We start from the raw sequence: 21,187 nt of genomic DNA, 5'->3' as shown, positions 1-21,187 counted from the left end.
TTTATTCCCTTTTGAAATGTAAACACCTATCTCTGGGGAGATAAACCCATAAATCTCTTTCCAGATTATTTCACCAATTTAGGACTACTATTGAGTCATACCTTGAATCAGGTTACCAGTCATTTTTGCTCAGAAAACCCTGGCCATGCAGAAATATGAAAATATCTTCTCTATACTGGCTTGTTTGTAAGTAATATGTTCTGCTAGAATTCACACATGACCAGCTCTCTCAGCGTGAGAGGCTGAAGAACCACCTGAGAAGAATACAACTTGAGAAAAATAAGTGAAACACTTTAAAAAATATATATTTATTTATTTTCATCATTTTATTTTATTTTATTTTATGGCTGCCTCGGGTCTTAGCTATGGCATGCGGGATCTTCGTTGAGGCACGCAGGATCTCTCACTGAGATGCGCAAGCTCAGTAGTTGTGACGTGTGGGCTTAGTTGCCCCAGGGCATGTGGGATCTTAGTTCCCTGACCAGGGATCAAACCCGTGTCCCCTGCATTGGAAGGCGGATTCTCTACCACTGGGCCACTAGAGAAGTCCCAAGAGAAACAATTTTAGCCTGGTAATAAACTTCTAACATGGAAGTGGAGGTGGAATAGGATGGATATAGGAAGGCTCACAATTACACATTTATGGAGCAACATAGTGGAAGAAACAGCTCTTTTCTAGTGCCCAATTTTCAAAGTAAAACTAAAAGGAAGAAATGAATTTCCAGTTCTGTGTGAGTTACATCATAGACTCAGAATCCTGGGGACTGCAAAAGACATGATACTTCTTTGTCACTTCAAGGATATGAGGGATCAGCATCCATGGTACTGGCCATGGAATGGCAGAAGGACCAGTGCTGGGGCCCACAGGAATTGGTGGCCAGGGTGTATTAACTGGGCACAAGTGAGGCAGCATTAAGTTCCTTTTACCCAGAATCCCTACCACGTCAGCAATAGGTGTTGGAATCAAAGAAAGGAAGAATATGTCAACAATCACTTGAATGGGAACATCGTTAAAATATTCCAGAAATAGTTTGATTAGGAAAAATAAGAAACTATGCTTGTAGCTGGGATAACATATGGACATAAGAACCAGAAAGATTCTGGATATTCCTGTCAAATTGACCCCAAAATTACCTCCCCACTTGGTTTGCCTTTCTATATTTTACCTGTTCCCTAACACTAGCTGATTTCTTCCTAGAGAAGAAGCAAAGTCTTCTGTAACCATACTAGACAATCCCACTCCTCTGTGCCCCATTACTCACTGTCACTCATTAAGGTCCTACCAGGTGTTGCAAACTCTGTGTTTGCCCATTTTTCTGTCTTAAGGTACCTCTCTGTTCTCTGTCCCCCTTCTATTTTCTATCCAGGAGTGTGTGTGTGTGTGTGTGTGTGTGTGTGTGTGTGTGTATGTTGCTTCCGAATTTAATTTTAACCCCTTGAGATCTGAGACTACCTCTTCATTTCCTCCAGCCTTGATAAGAGTTGAAGCTTAAAAAAATGTTTATTAATATAAATATAAAACATAACTGACATAGAATAATATGTTATTTTAGGGGTTTTCCCCTTTTTAAAAATTGCACGTTTAATGATCAAGATCAGAATCTTTTAAACTAAGAGCAATAAATTCCTAGCAATTATTTTATTACATCTTAAAATTTAAAATCTCACTGATGCCAAAATTAACTATTTATCAAGCTAGGTTTCTACAAACACTGTAAGCTAAATAAAGCATCATGTTCAGTTCTTTACTCATTCCTTAAGTTTCAGAATGAAATGTGCCATCCTTTCCTCTTAACTTATAAACAATTTGTGATTATTTTTGAAATGCTGATTTTAAAATGTAAGAACTTTCCAAGCAAGCATTTTCTTTCCCTGGGGAAAGGAATCTGTGTCTAGACAAAAGCAGATGCATGCTGCCTGATTCTCTTAGGGTAGTTACCGTGGACAGAATTTAGAAGATTTTTTTCCTTCTTCTAAGCAGTCCTTTTTCATCTTTCATCAAACAATTCAGCTCATGGGTTATGTATGGCCTTCTGGAGCTTGAGTTTGATTTTGATGTTTGAAATGTACATTATAATTTTCCAAACATGAGTTTATGAAAATGGCAGCCTTTAGGAACTCCCACAGAGGGAACAGATGACTGACTCTGACGAAAGAAAGTCCAAGAATATACACAGCATGGAAGAATTAGGACTAGCCAGGAGGATGCTGATGGTTGTATAGAGAGGTAAAAACAGCTGACAAATAGTCACCAGGGAATAAGGAGCAGATTAAGCTGGGCTTCTTTCGTCCTGGCTCCTAGCTTCCAGAGCTCAATATCTTCTGACTTGATGAAGAGTTATCAAGAGAAAGCACAGTGAAAGCTAGTATATCACTGGCCTAGACAGAGAATTATTTCCATTTAGAGAGTTTAAATATTATTTCCATACTCCCTCCTCCACATTTAAAAACATTTGGGGATACTTTACTCAAGATTCACATCCAATCAATCAGCTAATATAAAATAGTAGTATGCATTTGAGGTAGAAGGAAAACACTTTCACAAGAATATTAGGTTAAGCTGAGAGGTTTTTTAGAAATAGTGTCTAATTTGAGATAGGGAAGCTGGGTTTGATTTTTTTTTTTCCAGTTACGAGCTTTTTGGTAAAGTCTCTAACTTTTAAAGGTTTCCTTTCTTCATGGATCTGGTGAGGTCATACTGTAATACAGTGTTTAACACTGGCTTTCTTGGCAATGAAGATAAAATGAAAATTCTAACAGTGAGTTTATAAAATCTTGTCCTGAGGGCAGATTTCATAGGAAATTCATTATTAAAAATGCAAAACCATCAGAAAGATGATGTAGTCCTGCCAAGGAGAGAGAAGGGCATAAAAGCAGGGAAATTCAGTTTTCAGATAAATTGTACCAACTTCCCAATTTTCAGAGATTTCAACACTAATTTGTATGCTATTTTCAGTTTACTTCACTCCCACAAGGCCCACTTTTTGGTGATGAATCATGTACGTAGTTGTACTTCCAAGCTCCATCCAAAGGAGACCGGATGATTTTGCCAGCTGTAAACAAAGAAAAAGGGGGCGTGGATGGGTAGATACAAAGGGTCATGGTGAGAAGATGACAATTACAAGAAACATTTACTGTGAATCTCGTGTGCTTGGCACAATGGGAAGCATCTTACATGCATCCCACTTTTTAGTCCCTTGAAGGCAAGATCATATTTATTTTATTTGCCACTTTATCCCAGTGACTAAGTACTACCTATGTTTATATTTAAAATTGTATATAAAATTTGTAGAATGTATTATTTTTAAACCTTATGTAAAACCAGAAGGCCAGCTGTTTTACACTTGTGTAAACTGAGGCTCAAACTGGTTAACTTGTAAATAAATATAATCAAATATCAAGATTCAATTAAGCTTCTGCCTGAGTGCAATAAATATACCAGAAACCTAGACCAACATAGCTGCTACAAATGAATGAACAGAAATTTTAATATGTCTTTCTATTTTTACTGTTATTTCTACTTCTGGCATAGCATATTCTATTAGTTAGCTATTGCTGTGTAACAAATCACACCAAAGCTTAATGGATGAACATTACAAACATTTACTATCTCATAGTTTCTGTGGGTCAGGAGACCAGCACAGCTTAGCTGGGTGGCTTTGCCTTAAGATCTCTTGCAAGGATGCAGTCAAGGTATGGGCCAGGACTGCAGTCATCTCAAGGGTCAATTGGTGAAAGACCTACTTCCAAGCTGACTCACATTGTTGTTGAAAGGCCTCAGTTGCCTTATTGGACGTAAGGCCTCAATTCTTTATTGGCTTTTCACCAGAGGCTCCTCTCCATTACTTGCCATGGAGGCTTTTCCATAGACCAACTGGCTTCCATCAGGGTGAGCAAGTGAGAGAGCAAGAAAAGGCAAGGAAGATGGGAATCCAGCACCCTTCTGTAACCTAATTACCAACGTGACACCTTATCCCCCTTTCTATATTCTATTGGTTAGAAGCAGGTCATTAGTTCCAGCCCACTTTCAAGATGACAGGATCATACAAGGGCATGAATACCAGGAAAGAATAGCCCATCTCAGAGTCTGACTATCACACATACATATTTGCAAATGCATAAAGATGGGACAAACAATAAGGGTGATGACTAGCATAATTAGGATAGAATATTAAGACATATGAACAGATCCCACAACATGGATTTAACAGGGACATGTTTAACTTCTGCCATAATGTACCTATTTCTTTGTGCAGTGCCTTCCATTGTGTCTAGATAGAGCTCTGCAGTATCTGGCCAGGAGGGGAGAGGGTAAGAACAGATCTAGATAGTGAGGAAATAAAAGCCAAGATTGGCACAAGGTGATTGGGGAGGAGAGTTGGAGCAGAGAAGGACAGATTTGAGAAATTGTACAGAGAAACAAGACAAAGCTAGTACATAATTCAAAGGTAACAGTGTACATGTCAAACAGAAGAAAGAATCTAGTGACATTACTAGGGAACATTTCATTTGACTTAGTATCAGAGATTCAAACTTCAATCTCAGAAGAAGCTGAGTGGTGATGAAAATCATAACCAGTATTAGAGCGAGTGTGCAAAATCAAGAAGTAAAGGTCTGGATAATGCAAGAAATGCTAGCCAAGTGTTTCAACAAGATTATGGCCACTCTTGTACTTGTAGGAAAGCCTCTACATCTACTGGGAGTGCATGGGTCTATAAATTACATACAGTTATGAAATAGCCTTTGTTCATGAGGTAGACTTATAGATCCACTTGATTATTTCTTGTCCAATAGGTAGAAACATAAGCAGCTCTAAAAAGAATTCTGAGCTCAAGATTTTGAAAGGTCCCTGTTTGGGATGGGGGGACTCTAGAACATCCTCTAATGACTTAATTATAGGTCATGAAGTTCTTTACTAAAGTTACTGAATCAATATGAAGCAATGACCAGTGGCTATGGTTTGTCTTCCATAATTTTTGAGTGTTACCAAAGCAACAAATGTGTTACAGCTTCAGTTTGTGTTAGTTCCTACTTCTACACTAGTAAGACTTGGAGCTTCAGACTCAAACAGGCTCCTTTTTAACTGATGATGCTTCATGGATGTGCTGAACTATCAAGGTACACACAGAGTCTTGTAAATGCCAGTCAGATTTTCTTCTGGCCAAATTCAGGCCTGAATGATGGTTTACATCATTCTCTCCTTTATATTCTCTTCTCTTAACCTGACATCTAATTGGGGGCTGTTTGAATAAAATTGCTTAGAAATGTCTGTTAGAAACCATATATAGGAAAGAATCCATTATCTACAGAAACATCATCAAGTAGTATTTTCCTGATGTAGGGGGATACTAGAGTTGCCCCCACAGAGTCTCCCCAAATTAATACTTTCTGGCTCTAGTTACTCTGATTAACACCTAGTTCTCTGCCTAACTTCAACTGTTAAAATGGAAGCATCATATCTATTTGTAATGGAGAGGGTGTGGTTATCCTGATTCTTGTACTGGAATTGGCCACAATTCTATCCTGGTCCTAATATTTTATTCTCTTTTTAGATTATTTCCAAATGTTCTCATTCTTATTTTTCTATTTTATATTAACACTTATTAGACTGGTTCTTTCTCTAGAACAGAGGCCTTGTCTCTTTTTTATCCTCAGTAATAAAATTTGTGTAAGGAACACTCTCAAGAAAGCATGTTGGTTGACTGCACCACCACAATTGGATGACCCCTATGCATGAAGATATGCTAGTTTGGCTTTGGTCAACTAGTCAAGTATACAATAATAAATCTTTCTCCATGCTCAGTGGTGAAGCTTCTACTCAAGTGGTCCTGAAAGGATTCTGAGCTCAGGTCTTTGAAAGGTCTCTTGAGACCAAAACTAGAATGCCCACTAATAACTTGGTTAATGACTCATGAAACTCTTTAATAAAATTACTGAACTAATATGAAATGATGGGCAGAAAGACAGCGACTTAGTATGTTGAATGTGATACTGCTCATTTTGTCCCTGAAATACTTGGTGACAAATTATTTCCTTCTTACTTCCCATTCTTTCACTTCCCATCCTACTCCCAGCTGGATATAGCTGTGCCAGAAGCATAATAAGGGCTTAAGATGCAATGAATGAAGAAGAGATGGTCTCTGCCTAAAAGTGACTCCTGTGGGAAACAGCTGACATACAGAAATGGCAGACAAACCTCATACAGTGTACTAAGTACTATAATAGTACAGGCATAATTAGGATGTTATAAAATTGTAGAGAATGGCCAAATTTGGAGTGCCTTGAGATTAAGGAAGGCTTCACAATGGCAGTCAATTCTAAACTGGTTGTTGAAATTGAGGAGGTATTCACCAGGGGCAAAGAAAGAAGTACATTTTAGTAGGAGAGAATAAATTGATCATGGACATGGTATGACATGGTGTGTCTCTGTCATATTTGAAGACATAGAAGTAATTCAGTCTAATTGGAACATTTGAATATATGTAGGAATAAGTGGGGAGACAGAGACAGATAGGAATTATAGTCAGGTGTCAGATGTTTGTGTTTATATCTTGATAAAGAGATTTTATAGTCCTCTCTATATTAAAAGAAGTCATTGGAACATTTACAGCAGGGCATTGACCTTTTAGGTGGTTACTCAGAGGCAATGGAGTTGGTTGGCTAGTCATTTCTACTGCCTCTATTTAACCTTGGATTCAGTTCTTATGGCTGTCGGAAGTCCTATTTACATCTTTAGCACAATGTTTTGTTCATTTTACTGACTCACCCTGTGCTCTAAAATTTCACCTCTGAAGTCTCTCAGGAGGATTCAGTGCAGATCTTCCTCACCTCTGTTTTAGGATCTTGATCAACACTAGAATAGGCGACCTTGATTTTTATGTGCATACTTAACTCTGATTTCATTACTCCTGGAATATCATCATTCTGTGGCCTAGTGTGCACTCTGCATACAAAAGTACAGTGAGAATTTAAAAGTTTATTTCCAACTTTGATCACCCCTTCAGGACATAAGCTATTAAGAGCAATCCAGGATTTCTAATAAATAACAGTAAAGTGGTGTCTACATTTTTGGATGTAATTCGTAAAGTAGAAGGAACTCTACTTATATAATCCTATATCAGAAATTCTGTTAATATACAATGTGTGAATCACAAAGGCAATGCTGTGTTTTGTCCTAATTAGGGGGAGGTAGAATCAGCATCATATTTGAAGTACTTTGAGACTGTTTCTATCTCAGTATTACTTTGAGGGTATTTCATTTTTCAAGCCCTATTAAAGTGTTGGAAGAATTCATAATTAAACTAACATCTTAGGTTCTGTCAGGATGGATCATTGTTCTATAAACTTTTGTTTTTCTGTCTTATCACTTTAAAAACCAGAGAGGATAAAACTAAAACAGGAAAGAGAGCACCAATGTGGAGAGCAAAGGTATGTTGGTTAAAGAGTTTTAGCAGTTGACCAAGCACTAAATAAGTAAGTATTGAATGCACTTAGGAACAGAGCATGGAAGAAAATTTCCTTAAGGGTCAGACCCAGAAAAACACTGACTTGTGGTAAGAGAAATGGATGTCTTGTCAGTTACAATAAATAAATATCAAATGGAATGTGTTCAAGTTCTAGGTTTTATCAGCTTGAGGAGTAAAATAAGGTCATTGGAATATTAATGCTAAACTGCCCTTCGAGCCCCTATTTGAAAAATAAGGATTCCACACCCCTTCCTCTACCATTTTTCCTCCTTGGAAAATTGATGGTATTTTCTCTTCCAATCTCTTCTTTCTGCCTCTTCCGACAATGCCACATCCACAACACTGTTGTTCCTTCAAAAACTGCACCTCCTAAATCTCCCAAGAGAGATCCTGTATTCCATGCTGGAGCAAACAGAATGCCCTCTGCCAAACTTGGTGTTTCAGAGTAGTACTGGGTACTTCTACTGGGTACTACTCCTAGAGCATCCCTTATGAGAATGGACCCTTTAGAATTTAGCTTTCTTCTCTCTTCCTTGAGAGAATCAGTGCAGAGTGGAGAAAGAGAGCATGTCAATTCCTGCATTTTCCTCTTCCCCAGCTCTTCCTCGGGGTGACCTTGAACAAATAAAGCAAAGCAACACAACCCCACTTTCCCTTTTGGACTTCATCAACGGTTTTCACTGGGAGGGTCTAGTGGATAGGGACTACTCGACTCAGTTTTCCAGCTTGTGGGTCTTAGTGGAATATTAAGCATTTGATCACAGTCAACATTTCTGAGGGTCTTCCTCACTTAATACTATGGATCAAATTGGATTCTATTATGTTTGGGCCATGAGCTAGAACTTTATTTTTTCAGAGCCTTATTCTATAAGGAGAAATAAAGCCTTCAGGGTATTATGTTGATCTCTTTTTAAATTTGAATTTTGAAAAGATTCAAAAATACAAAAGGAACAGAGACTCATGTAACTGACACTCAGCTTGTAGCCCAAGGTATAACAAATATTGTTTGGCAATATCTGATTCACATTATTACTTATTTCAAAAATAAGATACACCTGAGGCCTCCGTAAGACCTCTACCTAATTCTATGCCTCTCCTTCTGCTCTCAAAGGTAATCACTATAACTTAAGGTTACATACATCTTTTCAGAACATGTGTAATAAAAATGAGTATATGTTTAAATTATGCACAGTATTCTTGTTCATTTTAAAATTTCTCACAAATGACATATCTTTTTAGCTTTCTGTTTCCAGTAAACACTTAAACCTCAGGACTTACTCGATTTAATATACTGGCTATTTCCCGATTTACACCCTTAAGTTCATTTTGTCCCATCCATATATATAGTCTGTGAACCTGAGGTGCACAGATCACAGTGGTTCCCACCTGAGTTAGAAGACTCAGAATAGGTCTGGGTTAGAGTCAGTTGAAAGAGCTCCCTTAAAGCAGTTATTATCCTCAGGTTTAATGTAACTCTTGTTATTATTAACTCTTGGAATATTCAACGTAACAATAAACAACTGTAACTCTAGAGACACAAAGACATTCCTGTGCCCCCAGTGTACTCAGTCTCCTAATCAGTATCTCCTCAGAAGTCAGCATTTGGCTATGCCCTAGCTAATTTCGCAACTCACTGACTGGCTCTGGAAAGCATCATTTTACTAGATTTTGACAAAGCATTTGCCAAAATGATATGTTCCCATTTTTCATTCCATCTATAGTAGAAGGTTTCCCTTTTTTCCACATGCTCAATAAGATGGATATTTTAAGTTTTAATTTGTTTGCTCATCCTCCAACAGCTATGAACTATCTCATTATTTACATTGCAATTTTTCCACTCATTAGTAAAGTCAAGCATCTTATGTATTTATCAATAATATGGGATTTCCTTTTCGTGAATTGCCTTTTCTAAACTTTTGTCTATTTTTCTATTTTTTCCTTATTGATTTGTAAAAGTATTTATCTTACATACATGGAGGAGTACCAGTCATTTATCAGTTATAAAAAAGGGACAAAAATTTGTGCAGCTAAGTGCTACAGATGCTATCATATACATCTGTAAAATTGTTGATGGTCATTATGGTGGCTTAGATATCAAATGGAATTGATATTATTTAGAATTTTGAGTTGAGGAAAGGAAAGGAATTTGTAATTTCGCTTAAGAAAGATACTCATGTGAAAATGACACATACAAAAATGTTTTCATGCTTAAGGAGATCAGTTTCAATTATCTAGATTATTTAGAAATGTAAAACAGTTTATTCCCACCACAAGTGTATAGCTGAAATGGACTTAGTTTACTGTGGTGGGTTTTAGAAATATATTTTCATTTGATTCATATTTGCAGCCATATTCTCAACGTCTTCCAAATTCCTTTCATATAAAAGCAGTTTAAAGGCCCAATTGAAAAATTCAAGTAGTATAGAGAACATTCATAGCAATTTACTTACAGAAGGAAATTCACCCCTTGCTATGCTTTGGTTTTGATAATTTCTGTTGAAAAAGTGGTTACTCTGTTTTCCTCTTACCCTCCTTTTTTTTTAAAATAACATTTGACTTTTCCTAGTAGAAATACATTTTTTAAGGAATGTTTTATCTTGAATACTCTGACCCTGGAGAGTAAAGTAATTTAGCAGAGTTTCTCCCACTAGGGATTAGAATGGATGTTAAAGTATCCACAGACTTTGAAAATGAGTATAACGATGAATCAGGCCTGAAAATTCAGAAATGGAAATAGATGAATGACGTTTCTATTTTATTGTCCTTGTAAATAAAAAGAACTGTGCTTTTGGCTTTCCTTTGCCATATGGATTGATTGTTACAAGATAACAGCTGAAAAAAATTGAATTATAATTTTCGAGAATCAGTGAATCAGCAGCATTTTTTAAGTAGCCACTAAGTTTACTTTCCACAAACTTCCAGTGTGTATGTAGTTGTCCTGATTTAAGGAAAGAGGTGCCCACATTTTAAAATGTTCATATGTATCCTCTTGCACATCAACAAAGTTCTGGGAAAATGGAACAAAATCAAATTAGCTTTGAGTCCACTGGTCTCTTTTCAGAGCCTTTCTGATGGAATATTCTGGGTGTTCCATCTCACCTCATACACAGTCTTTTCACAAGCCTCCCCACCTCCACTGTCTCAAGACCTGCATTCCAGACAGAAGTGGAATGGATTGGATCATTTCATTTACATTTTACTATGCAACAACATAGATTAAAGTCTGCTATTCAACCAACTATGACTTTAGCATTTAATGTTAGGTCCATATTTATTGAGGCTTTCTAAAGTCCAGATGTCATCCAGTGCATTTGTATGCATTATCACATTGAACCCCAAGGTAAGAGCTTACTATCATATTTTATATACAAAGAAACAGATTTAGAAGAGTTAAGAAAATGTGGCCAAGGTTTCACAGCTAGGAACTAGCAGAATTGGAACTCAACTCAGGATAACATGAAACCTGGGCTCACATACACTATTCCACACTACCTTAGGCAGGTTTCAAAAACTTGCTCTGTTGCATACCATCGCCATTCAAGGAGTAACAGTTTGCTTTCCTTGCTGAAGGTAAGTGGCACAAAGATCACTAAATTGGATCCACTCCAAAATGGACAGGCAGGCACCCAGCTTCATTGAAATGTTGGGATACCCAGAGCCTGCCATCTTCCCTAAGGGCTGAAACAAGGGAGCATGAAAGAAAGATTGTCTAATCCACTGCTTTTCACTTTGTTTAACACAGTGATGCCACGCTTTGCTGAACAAGTGGAGGTTGCCATTGAAGCCCTGAGTGCCAACGTCCCTCAACCATTTGAAGAGAATGAGTTCATCGATGCTTCTCGCCTGGTATATGACGGCGTTCGGGACATCAGAAAGGCTGTGCTGATGATCAGGGTATGTGAGGTCTCTGTAGCTCGGAGCTGAATGGAACTTCTAGTAGGGGCCCCAAATAATTTACTCTTTATTTTTTTTAATTATTTAGTTTAAATTGGTAAGCTGTTTAGCTCCTCATCTAGTCAGACAATGGGGACTTTTTACTTATAAAGGGATGAGTGGTCCCAACAAGCCTAGATCAGCACCGAATATCCTGAAGGGTGATGTCCTGCCTACTTCTTACACACATTGTTGCCTAAATTTGATACCAACTTAGGGGTGCCTCTTCCATTCCCTATTTCTAACACTATTTCCCATTAGAATCAGAAAGCCATGCAATGGAAAGAAATGAAGATCACCCAGCTTAGTAGTATTAGTGATAATGATAATAATAATGATATTGATAATGACAATAAAGCGATACAGAGCTACCTTCTTCTTGTAACAAATACTTAAGACATTATAAATAAGGCTAAGTAATCTTTCAGCAAAACTCCCCTATCACCTACCCTACTATCTTCCCATCCTCAGTCTTTTGATGTCAGGTAGGTGTGAGCTTTCCAAACCATTGTCTAAGTAATTATATATCACACACTAGAAAACATAATACAGCAGATTTTAAAACTCATATAAGTGTTACTTGCTTTGTTCACCCAATTCTATCTCTATGAAGACACATAGCTTACCTCATCCCGTTTAACTGCTGCACAATATTTCATCATGAGTTGAGACTATTTTTTCTCCTTGCCTTATCAACAATTTGGCACAGTAGGTTTCAAGCACTTTTCTTAGCCACAGAACTCTTTCTTAGTAAACTTAAATACATGTTCAAAAGCATAATTGATGACACAGATATATTTGTGGGTATTAAGATTGAGGCAGAGAAGATGCACCTGTGGTGCTAGTCTTAAAAGCCTGCTGTCCAATGGAAATATAATGTGAGGCACATTTGTAATTTTTCATTTCTTAGTAGATGTGTCAATAAAGCAAAAAGAAACAGATGAACTAATTTTAATGACATATTTTATTTACTCAAAGGTATCCAAAACTAGCTTTTCAACATGTGGCACTGGCCACATTTTAAGTGTTTGATAGCTCCATGTAGATTGTGGCCATCATTTTGGATGAGGCAGCCCTAGACTGTATCTCCATCTTCAGCCTCCATAGCTGTCTCTGAGGCTGCTCAGTGAAACCATGAATTAACTGCTGAGTGCATCTTGAAGCACTTTCTCTCAGGGTGATCACTGAGCATCTAAACCGACATCCCTTTAAACACAGTAACAATCAATTTATTTTCTGTGTGTGGTTCCTCAATACTTGAAGAAGTATCTGTGATTTATTGTTCTCTCTCTATAATACACACCTACACATTGCATAAGTTGTACCAGACAATACTATTTATACGTAACAATGTGGAGTTCAACTTTGGACTTTGGAGACTGTCAAATATATTTCCTGTTCTTCTAACTTCCTGCATTTTAGATCTGTCAAACTCTTACCATCTTTCAAGACCTGGCTCAAATCTTCTTTCCCTAAATTTTCTCCCTCAAAAATACTGACCCTATTCTTTAGCTACCTATAACTCTTTCTGCTTGTGATCATAATCGTTACACTATTTCTTTTAATGTCTATTACCTTCTTTAGACTGAAAGTTTTGAAAGCAAAGACTGTATTTTTTATTTTCCCGTCACTGTGTTACATTGTCTGGCACAGTGCTTAATACTGTGTGTGTTGGGGGAAAGAAAAAGAGATAACTATGCAGATGGGAAACTGACGGAGAGAAAAGGTATGAGAGCTGGAGGAGAAGTAAAGGAAGGATAGTCAGCATTTTAAGCCTGTAACAAATTATATCATTTTTCGCATTATATACTAACTTGTGAAATAAAGTAATAGACCATGAGAGTTATGTTTTCAAAGCATTTGGCACTAAATTCCACTATAATTCTCAAGACATATTCCCTCTTTTGCCATTTTTCTGCTTGGTTAGCCGTCACATTTTTGTGACAACCATTCATCTGGGAGGCTGAGGAAGTTTATAGCCATCATTCATTTATTCATTCATGAGCTGTAATAAACCATAATTTTTGATAAAAATGCCATATCTTTGTTACATGAAGTGTCATTCCTCCATCTTGACATTTTAAGTGATTTGATCAGATGGATTTCACACCACTTAAAACTTAGGAAGGGAGAAATGTACAGTATGTACAAATTGTCATTTTAAAAATCATTCTCCTTTCAGCACCGGAATGGCTTCATTTTGTACTTAAATTCTTGGTTTGCTTTCTGTGTATGATGGTTAGGTCTGCTTAAAAAGAAAATCATGACACTAAGTCAGGAAGAAAGACAGTAAGACAAGTAGAGCTCTTTCTCAGCAAACCTGGCCATGCCTCCTTCCTCTCAAAGTATTGATTATGCTTTGGAAAAATAAGAATTTTTTCCCAAAAATAAATGCAGAAAGGACCTTGAAAGGTCAAATTCTCCATCACCTTGCCTCTCAGCAATCAATACATATTTAATGGTGACGTTAGTATGTAGGCACTCCAGGCCAGCTCCAGGCAGCCCTCTGAAGCATACAAAGCTTGTCCTTCCTGTATTCCAACCTCACCTTTCAGGTTCCTACTTCTCTTTGGGAGCAGGTCAACTCTCCCTCTGTTCCATAAAACAGTTTTTTGTTTGCTTCTTGCCAAGGCTTGTCTTTGGTGATCTATCAGCTACATAGGAGTTTTCTGATTACCCTAATATGGTAGTTTAAAAAATGGATAGACAAATCTGGCACACCACCATATATTTGATTCTCATTATTTGCAGTAGTTACATTCAGTGAACCCTGAATTAAAGAATACTGAAACACTGCTTCTAGGGGGAATTCAGGGTTAGGTTCCTGTGAGTCTCTGGTCACAATTTCATCAACTGCTCAATATATTAGATTGTTTTATGTTTTTGTTTAAAGACACTTTATTTAATATATATTGTTGATACATGAACATTGAACTCATGGCCAACCACACTATAATTCACGCCTGAAGGAAGCTTATCTAACCAATGCATTTTCTCTGGAAGGTGCATTGCAACCTTCTTGCACTTAGGAATGCTAAACAGCACCTCAGCACATACACTTGAAAGCCATTTTAAGCAGGGAAATAACAAAAAGCACAAAAATGTGGCACTAAATAGACTGCAAAAAGGATACTTGTTTGCAGTACAAGAGCTGAAATAAGAAAGCAGAACATTGTGCTGTATGACCTCAGCTGGAAATTTGCACGTTGGGTGACTCAAAGTTTTTGCCACATTGCACACACACGCTTGTGAATAACTACAAAAGTATTGATTTAGGGATTATGAGAAACTTTGGTGAGCAGGCAAATTCACAAATAAAGAATCTGCAAATAAGGAGGAACAAGTGTATATTTAAGACACAAGGAGTTAAACATTTAATATTGGAAATTAAAGTAGCATAGAAGGTGGTAATATCTTGGTGTCAGAATATCTGTATTCAACAAAACAGTAGCTGCTTCTCATAGAATGACCATGACAAAAAATGATATCTGTACATTGAACTTTTGTAATTGGAACCCATTAATTTGGTTGCATATGAAACTTTTGAAAGCAGGGAAGAGAAACAATAGGGCTCAGGACAGGGTTCAGATAAGATTCTATAGCTTAACTTCACACCTCCCAAAATGGCCATGAAGATGCCCTGGAGCATTGCAAGATATTTTAAAATGTCAAGGGAAACATAAACATCTCTCAGATACTGTGTGACATAGTAGCTGAAGGTGGCTCACAGTTTAAACATTAGGTTGGTACATTCCTTTTGATCATATATTGATCCTATCATGTATTTGTGATGCAGGGTTTCTGGTTGTTGCTGTGATAAAAAACAAGCTCAATGGACGTTCAACTGTATTCCAAGGTTTGAGAAGTAATGCAGTGTGCAACAGGCACTAAATTGTTAGGGCCAATCAACTTAATCCATTTTTATGATCTAACTGCTTAAGAAGCAGAACCATTAGTTTTCTTTTGTTTCTTAGCCTAGAGACACCATGAAAAAATTACTGAGACAATGTTTTTTGTTTTTTGTTTTTTGCGGTACACAGGCCTCTCACCGTTGTGGCCTCTCCCGTTGCGGAGCACAGGCTCTGGACGCGCAGGCTCAGCGGCCATGGCTCACAGGCCCAGCCGCTCCGCGGCATGTGGGATCTTCCCGAACCGGGGCACGAACCCGTGTCCCCTGCATCGGCAGGCGGACTCTCAACCACTGCACCACCAGGGAAGCCCCTGAGACAATGTTTGAAGCCATAAAGTTTGGGAACCTATGGCTTAACTATTTTGGGGTGGTTGGCATGCTAATTTCCTTCTCTATGCCTCAGTTTCCTTATCTGTAAATGGGGACAAATATTACTGCAGCTATAAAGTACTAGTATAGATCTGGCCTTAGTATGTTCCCAAGAAATATTTCCCTTCCTCAAACTTCTGGATGAAATTTATCTTCATACAATCAATGAGATAGAATTTGTTAAATTAGTCAGCAGTATTATCAAAATTGCAAAGATTGGAGTCAGAATATTTGTCATAGCTAGAAAATAAAGCATTGAAGAGACTTTAGAAACAACTTAAGTGACAAAACTGATTTACCTATAATAGATTGTTGTTATCAACATGGTCCCATAACATTCCTAGTTTTGTTTTCTTAACTCAATTAAAAATAATTTTTTAAAATTTTTGGTAATTGGCTCTTAGTCATTCATTCATTTAATGACTTAATTCATTTGTTGAATTCTTACTAGATGTCCTATTGTTGGAAGTGCCCTGAATACAGAGATGAACAAAATAACAAAGGTTCCAATCCTCAAAGAATTTATATTCCTTTGGTGGGAGACAGAGAACAAACAAGTAGATATAACATACTAGTTAATGTGAAAACCAAGGCAGTATAAAGGGCATAGAGCACAGGATGGGTGTGGGTTTTATGAAGGGTAGCCACTGGGCGACATTTGGAAAGATACTTGGAGAAGGAGGAGGAAACAAGCCATAAGAGTATTAGGGGGCTTCCCTGGTGGCACAGTGGTTGAGAGTCCACCTGCGGATGCAGGGGACACGGGTTCGTGCCCTGGTCCGGGAAGATCCCACATGCCGCAGAGCGGCTGGGCCCGTGAGCCATGGCCGCTGAGCCTGCGCGTCCGGAGCCTGTGCTCCACAACGGGAGAGGCCACAATGGTGAGAGGCCCTCGTACCACAAAAAAAAAAAAAAAAAAAAGAGTATTAGGGGAAGTGTGTTCCAAGCAGACAGAACGGCATATGTGGCCTAAGAACCCCATTGAATGAGAGATGGGAGCCATTGAAATTTTCTGAGCAGGACAAAAACATGATCTGAGTTAGAGCTTAAGTGGAACATCCTGGTTATACTGGTGAGAATAGGAAGTGTGGTGTAAGGGCAGAAAAGAGGAGCTAAGTTAGGAAGCCTCCTGAGTAATACAGAATAGAGATGCCAGTGGCCAATCAGTCCTGATGAGAGAGATTTTGTTCTATATTGGCTTTAGGAAATCTTTAATTCTGCTTTCTAACTTCCAATCCATTCCAGTGATTAGAGATCTGTTGGGAAATCCTTCTTCATGCATCCCCCAAACTCTCCTGTTGCAGTTGCCAAATTGTGTCATCTTTCTGCTCCCAATGAAACACATTTACATTTGAGCTGTTCATTTAAATTGTCCTTACTACATTTTTCACATGTCCTGGTGAAATGACTGTAAATTATTCAGCTTTTTCTCATTTTGCTTCTTTACAGAAGCTGTTGTAGAGAAGATTGAGCATTTGATTGGGAAACTGAGGCAGGTAGATTGATCTTGTATTGCAGCTGACGTGTGGTGTGACCCTGGAAAAGTCACATGATATACTTGGGCTTCTGTAATATGCACACATTAATCGGATAGACTCTTAAAAGGGAGATATTTTACAGGCCAGATACTTTATTAGTAGAACCATGGAACCAAGGGTAGGTCAAAGGGGTTCTTTATTTTTATAAAAAGGCCTTCCCTGAGAGCACATAAGGACAGAATTGAGAGGTTTGACCTTCACTCTCCAGCCTCCAGTCCAGTGAATTGCATATTTTTTCTATTCCTTTTACCCTATGACACTATCTAATGATACAAGTCTAATTATCTCTGGCCCATTTGCAGGCCATCAATATTTTTCCATGTCTCCTTTATTTTGTGGAGGTCCTTGACCAGTCAGAAATAAACACTCAAAATGAATAAGTTAAAAAAAAATAACAGCATGGATAGGAGACACAATTACATGAAATTAGGAAACTTCACATGCACAGAACTATGTATATGGGTGGCTTGGATGGGTTTGCTGCACGGTTTAGGCACAAGAAAATATTTTAATCTCATCCATTTGTCTGGTGGTATTTGTGATGGTTAAAAGCGCTGGAACCTTCGACTTGCTAGGTGTGGTGCCTTGGAAAATTTACCTAACAACTCTGAACCTGTTTGTACATCTATAAAATGGGGATTAAATTTATTTCATTAGGTCATTGTAAGTATTAAATCCTTTAGCTGAATGCCTGACCCATAGTGGTTAGTAAAAAATGATTGCGATGATGATGATTGTAGCTATTGTTACTAGGTGTATATTTTATTATTAAGCATAATAATGATCACTATCACTTATTGTTTTAGTTTACTTTTATTGTTTACCAGGCATTTTCATATATATTTGATCCTAGAATCCTGTGAGGCAGGCAGGGCAAGTAGCAGTTATTATCTCCATTTTATGAGTGAGGAGGTAGAAAAGCTCTAAGTAGCTTGTGAAAGACACACAGCCTATCAGCGGCAGAGTTAGGCCCCAAATGTTCAGGTCCCCTGGGTCCATATCCAGGTTATTTTTTTTTCATTTTTATTTTATTGTTTTTAAAATTTTTATGGGAGTATAGTTGATTTACAATGTTGTGTTAGTTTCAGGTATACAGCAAAGTGAATCAGTTATACATTAAAAAAAAATGAAATAATGCCATTTTTTCATTTTTAAATTGTATTTTGGCTCCTGAGCTGTAGCCACTTGAATACAAGCTCATCATTATGAGCCTTATGCTGCCAGGTTGCATTTGCCATTGACTCATCTACTGAATGTTCAAATCACTGCAATGTTTGGACACAGTACTATAGGTACTGTCATTTTCTCCTTTTTTCTGTTGAGTGAGGTTTTCCATTTTTTTTTTTCTCTGTCCTTTTCAAAAACTAATGATGAAAAGTGTCTACAATCTTGTCATCTCATCTGTCAGCAGAATTTACCAACTTGCTGTAACTGTTCCTCGACACACTCCAGAAGAGTGAGAAATGAACAGAGATTCTTGTCTCTGTCCACAATGAAAACACCACCAGTTATGTGAAACAGGGTTTGCCCACCCCACCCATGCCTGAGTTAATAAAACATGGGAACAAAACCTCTTTCTTTTAATATTCCTATGAAAGAATATTGAACATCTGTAGATGACTGAGTAAATATTAATAAGGTTGATGTGAGAGAGAAGGAAAACAAGAGGGATATGCTAAAGCTCGGAAAATTACTAAACATAATGTGATATTGGCACCAAGGACCCCATTTTATGCTTGTCTGACCAATCTCAAGACTTCATCAATAACCACACCTGGTTAATTACACTGAGGTAGCCAAAGAAACCAGCAAAATTAATTAAAATATGCCCTTTTAGATGGGGAATGGACAACTGCAACATCAGTGTTGCCTGTGATCTGTTCCTTCCTTTTGAAAGACAGAGCCCTGGGAGGTGGTGCTCCTATGTGCCAGGAGGCAGGTTGTGGGTGACCATCAGCTTTCTGGCTAAAGACAGTAGAGCAGAGAATGTCACACTAATGCACTGTTTTCCCTTCCTGCACCGTCCTTGCCACCTCCTGTGTTTATCCTCTTAGAATTAACACGACATGGTAGTTTCGAGTACATGAGTCAAACTGCCTGCCCTAGAAGACGCTGAACAAGGTATATCCTCTCACATCTCAGTTTCCTTATGTGTGAAATGGAGAAGATCGTGTCTATATCATAGGACTGTCAAGAAAACTATGTGAGTTAGTGTATGTAAAGCACTTAGAAAAGTGATAGGCATATGGAAGGCACTTAAATCATGTTATCCATTACTACTGTATAGGCTCCCAGTAGCCAAGTTAGCCACAGCTCCCAGTTAGCCAAGCCACAACCAATCCATTTACAATCATTCTGTACCCAGACAACCATTCTGTTTTTCACTTTCAATAGAGTATTCAATAAATGACATGAGGTAGTCCACACTTTATTATAAAAGAGGCTTTGTGTTAGGTGATTTTGCACAACTGTAGGCTAATGTAAGTGTTCTGAGCACGTTTAGTGTAAGTTAGGCTAAGCTATGATGTTCTGTAGGTTAATGTATTGAATGCATTTTTGACATGATATTTTCAACTTACAGTGGGTTTATTGGGACTTAACCCCATTGTAAGTCGAGGGAGATCTGTATGCTGATTTTTCTCTTTTCCTCTGTATTTTTAGACCCCAGAAGAACTAGAGGATGATTCAGACTTTGAGCAAGAAGATTATGATGTACGTAGCCGGACAAGTGTTCAGACAGAGGATGACCAGCTCATTGCAGGGCAGAGTGCACGGGTGAGTGGACATCCAGGACTTTGGTTTGGTGCACAGGGGCTGTGTTCACCAAATTGGTTTGAGGGAATTTCTGATTTCCAGGGACCTGGAATCCCAGAGATTCATGGCTCAGAAATCTGTGCCTCATCTGGGGTTGTTTCTAGCAATTCACATTTTACACATTGGAAGTGACCACCACTGATTCTGATTCCTTCTAACTCCATTCTCTCTCCATAACTCAAAACATAGCAGCCACATTACAGCAAAACATGTGTATGGTGGATTTGTTGAGGGTTGGGGATCATGATTAGATGATTCAGTGACCAGGGGATACAGGAATGCTCAGTTCTTACTTTGGCACAGACACCATGGTTCTGCTTGAAGCCTCCAACCTTCTTAACCACACAAAAGAAACCACAAATGGAGAATTAGAGTACTACTTTGTTATTTGTGGGCCTACTGTTGCTCCATACTCTGGCTTAGGGTCTCTGATAAACAATACCACATATTTTGAAATTCATTCAAGGCCATCAGAGTAGAGAGAGAACGTTTTTTCCCCCAATACCTATCTATGGCCAGGGCAGTAGCCCCAGATCTGTCTACCATGTGATTGAAAAAGAAATTACAGAGACATACGAGAAACATACCAGCTTAAGGTGTGGAGCAAGAAGCAACAGAAAGATCACCACTCTGGCTGACATTTGAATACCCTCGAACACTCTGTGACATTGTCCACCAACACAAGTCTTCCACAGAAGATTCTGGAATCTGACCAATCTTATTAGCTGGAGCTCCTTGAGGGTAAGATGTTGGTTATCAAGGCAGGTGGAAGGAGATAAAATTCCTAGGCATTGCAAGAGGGTGAGATTCTCCTCCCTTTAAAGGCTCAGTTTCCATAGGGCAAAAATAATCAAAGTATAGTATAACTGAGAATTAGATATTCTAATTTTCTTTGTTTAAGTTTCACTTAAAAGAAAATGAATAGGAAGTATGAGAAAGAGATGGTAATTTAGCATAGGGTTAAGAAACCCTAGGAAGTTCACACTGGCTTAGGAATTGTGAAAGAAGAGTAGGAAATAGCCAATCAAAGACTAAGCTTTATGTTGAGTCAAGAAAGTCTTTGTACTTAAAATATTATTTCTCCTGACACTCTCATCCAACAACTAAATGATACAGAAGATGTGTATTGACATTGATAGGGGTAATGTGAGAGTAAA

General features: G+C 38.0%; 1 protein-coding gene across 5 annotated transcripts in view; it reads left to right on the top strand.

Moving 5' to 3' along the window:
- Window positions 1-21,187, top strand: part of CTNNA2 (catenin alpha 2) — a 1,049,032-nt gene that overhangs the window by 959,158 nt on the left and 68,687 nt on the right. For all 5 annotated transcript variants that reach the window (XM_065891313.1, XM_065891311.1, XM_065891310.1 and 2 more), the window contains 2 exons: window positions 11,209-11,360; window positions 19,878-19,991. In XM_065891313.1, coding sequence (XP_065747385.1) covers window positions 11,209-11,360; window positions 19,878-19,991 — 266 coding nt within the window. The remainder of the gene's footprint in view (window positions 1-11,208; window positions 11,361-19,877; window positions 19,992-21,187) is intronic.

Source organism: Phocoena phocoena, chromosome 14, assembly GCF_963924675.1.
Source record: "Phocoena phocoena chromosome 14, mPhoPho1.1, whole genome shotgun sequence".
Classification (NCBI taxonomy): Eukaryota; Metazoa; Chordata; class Mammalia; order Artiodactyla; family Phocoenidae; genus Phocoena; species Phocoena phocoena.
This window is presented reverse-complemented; position numbering and strand designations above follow the sequence as displayed.